The sequence below is a fragment of the Bison bison genome, unplaced genomic scaffold, assembly GCF_000754665.1.
Source record: "Bison bison bison isolate TAMUID 2011002044 unplaced genomic scaffold, Bison_UMD1.0 scf7180017864057, whole genome shotgun sequence".
NCBI lineage: Eukaryota > Metazoa > Chordata > Mammalia > Artiodactyla > Bovidae > Bison > Bison bison.
In genome coordinates, this window is record NW_011494629.1 from 2038801 (window position 1) to 2041882 (window position 3082).

Sequence of the window (3082 nt, forward strand, 5' to 3'; positions counted from 1 at the left end):
GGAGCACAGCAGCAGTGGGGAGGGGGCCCCCCCCGGCGTCCGGGCGGCGCCGAGACCCCCCTGCTGCCCGGAGCCCCTCATCGCCCGGCCCGCGGTGAGGGCGGCTGGCTGCGGGCGCTGAGGTCACCTTTTCCACTGCGCCCGCCGAGAGCGGACGGTTTCCGGGATTTTCGAGGCGGCAGCGGCGGCGGGAGGCCCGGGCTGGAGGAGCTGGGCCCGGGGGTTGCACCCCTGAGGCGGGGGCTAGAAGGCTGGGACCGCGAGAGAGGCCCTGAGGCCCCTTCGCCCAAGGGGGTTTTCCCTTCTCTGGGCCTCTGTTCCCCACCGGGAGGAGGGACCCTTCTCTCTGGGAAGGAAGGAGGAAGGACCCCACTCTCTGGGAATCATTTGCCGGCCAATAATGCTACAATTCCCAAGCAAAAGAGGCCCTGCTGCTCTTTGTGAGTATTTTTTCGCCTAAAAGGGGGTTTATCTGTAGATCTTCTTTGGGATCACAGTTGAGCACAGGCATGCCCAGAGAGGGGAGATCAGAGGCCTACCCACCCAGGGAAGGGCCTTGAGGGGTGACAGGGAGCCCTTTGGACCAGCTAGGGTCTCCAATGCTCCCCCAAAGAGTGTTGGGCCTTATTCCTGGCGCCTGCCATGGCTCAGACCTCAGCCTCCAGAAGCTAAGCCCAAGTAGCTGAGGGGAAGTATTCCCCTTCAGCATCTGCGAAATAGGGTGGGGGCTGGACTTGCACTAGTCTTCTGACTCCCAAAAATCTAGAGGTGAAGCCTCAATCCTGAAAATAACCTCCTACCCCTAAACCTGACCCAGGACTGGAGGCAAAATGTATTTGGTGAGTTGATCAATGTGATTCCCAAGTCCTCCGATCTGGGTCCTGAGCTCCGCTGGTTTGGAGGACCTAAGACCCTCAGGGAGGCAACTGCCTAAAGCAGAGATGGTTCAAAGCCAGATGGCTTCAGTTAAGGGCACAAATAGAAGGTAAAGGGATGGAGCGGGGGTGGCTGGGTTTAACCCTCACAGTAGGCTACCCATAGGCTATGCCCTTGGGAAGGTATGGAAAGAAGGAGCCAGAGGTGGCTGATGGGCCCTACTAGGTGGAAGGAGGTGAGAGGAAAGTGGGCCCCATGCCATATGCACCAGGACCAAATAGAAAACAAACCCTGCTCACTGTGGTCCCTGAGCCAGTACTTTCCTCTTGGTGGGCCTTAGTTTCACCATCTGAGAAAGTAGGTGGTTGGACTGGGTGACACCCAAGCACCTATCTAGGGAGGGGTTCTCTTTGCCTGTGAGCTAGAAGAGGCTCCCAGCTAGACTACCTAGAGCTCTGGGAGACACTGGCTTTTCTCTGTTTGCCTGGTGGCTGCTGGGCCAACTGAGGTGGCACAGACCCACTCCCTGTTTCTCTATCTCTCACCAGGAGAGAGGCCTGCCTTGTGTGGGATATCCTCACTCTTAATGGGTCCCACACTATCCCCTTCTGAGCAGCCTTGTGACTCATAAGATCACCCACATAGGGAGCAGCTGGAGGTCTTTTCAGTCCTGAGGAGGGCTGGGAGGTTCAGAAAGGTGCAGCCCTGGCTGAAGTCACTCAACAACTAGGGGGACGGGCAGCTGGGCTCTTAGAGCCTCTGGTAAGACATTCTTTTTGTCCCTGTGGACAAAGAGTCTTGGGCATCTCCTCATTCACAGGTGCCAGGGCCTCACCGCCAGCAGCTAGAGCTTGAGAAGCTGCATCATCCTGAGGTGAGGCAGGGCCACGGGTGTCGTAAGTAGGTCCTGTTTCCCAGAGGTGATCACTGAGGTCCCAGGCAGAGCTCATATGGGAAAGAGAAGAGGCCAGGACCCCAGCTGAGGGACTCCCAAGGGACAGGAGGAGAAGGGTAGGCACCCTCCCCAGTCTCCTGGGGACACCCACCCATCTCCGCTGACACTCCACCCTCCTTGTCTAGATAAACTATATACTCCTCCCTAGTCCATCCTATGTATCCATGGGAACAGGACCCCCCACTAAGTCCTCAAAGCCTCCCTGAAATCAAATGTCAGCATCTTCTCTGGACAGGTCAGGAGACTGAGGTCCAGAATGGGGCAGTGGCTTGTCTCTAGTGACAATGCCAAAGAGATAGACTAAGTGGAGAGTTGAGCTTTGGGATTGACTCCCTAACTTGAACTAATATTCCCCTGATGATGAAGAGAGAGACCTACAAAGCCTCTGGCCTTCCTCAATCATATTGGGGTCCTTAAGGCTCAGAGAGGAGGCAGGAGCCAGAGTTCATCTCCAGATTCCCAGGGCCCTCTGTGGCTTCTCATCCAGCTCCACCCAATACCCGTTTTCTCTGTTCCTCCAAAACTGCGAAAAGGCAAATCTGCAGCCTTTCCTTTTCCTGGCATCCACCTCTTGCTCTAACTAGGGGAACCCAACACACTCCACAGCGTCTAGGGTTGTGTGGAGGGGTCCACATATCACTTGACAATATAAGCAAATTGTGGCTGGAGAAATCTGACTCTCAGGGCGGTTCCGGAGAAATGAGGCGGTGCCTGGTAAACTGAGGCACAGGTAAGATCACTGCCCTGCGAGTTGCCCTCGGCCCACTGCTGCACTCCAGCCCCGCGGGTGGCCCTGCGTCCTGGCAAGGAGGCTGAGCACCGCCACCCACTTCCCAGCCGAGCTTTCTACTCCTCCCCCCGATCTCTCCGGGGCTCCCTAACCCCTACCCAGGCCGCCCGCCTTGCTAGCTGTCCCATCTTTCTTTACTGCCCCGTCTTTCTGTCCTGCTTGCCTCTGTGCTCTCTGGCACGTCACGGCCCGCTGACTCCCGCGCCTCTGTCGGTCGCTCTCTGCGCACGTCTCGGCGTCCCTGGCATCCTCACGTCACCGTCTCGCATCTTGTGTGGCCCTCGGTGTCTCGCTCTAGACCCTCTCTCACCTCTCTCTCTCTCTCTCTTTCTCGATCTCCCATCCCCGGGGTTCTTGTGTCCCGAGCTCTCCGGCTCGATCCTTCTTGGGCGTGCGCTCCGCTGGGTCTCCCTCTGTCTGGGTCGGTCTGCCCCTCTCGCGGCCCCCTCCCTCCTGCCACC

General features: G+C 57.9%; 1 protein-coding gene across 1 annotated transcript in view; it reads left to right on the top strand.

Annotated features, from left to right (window-relative positions):
* The window catches only part of BARX1 (BARX homeobox 1), a 7434-nt gene that overhangs the window by 706 nt on the left and 3646 nt on the right, over positions 1-3082 (top strand). The window contains exons 2-3 of the mRNA XM_010836058.1: positions 5-294; positions 1697-1772. Coding sequence (XP_010834360.1) covers positions 5-294; positions 1697-1772 — 366 coding nt within the window. The remainder of the gene's footprint in view (positions 1-4; positions 295-1696; positions 1773-3082) is intronic.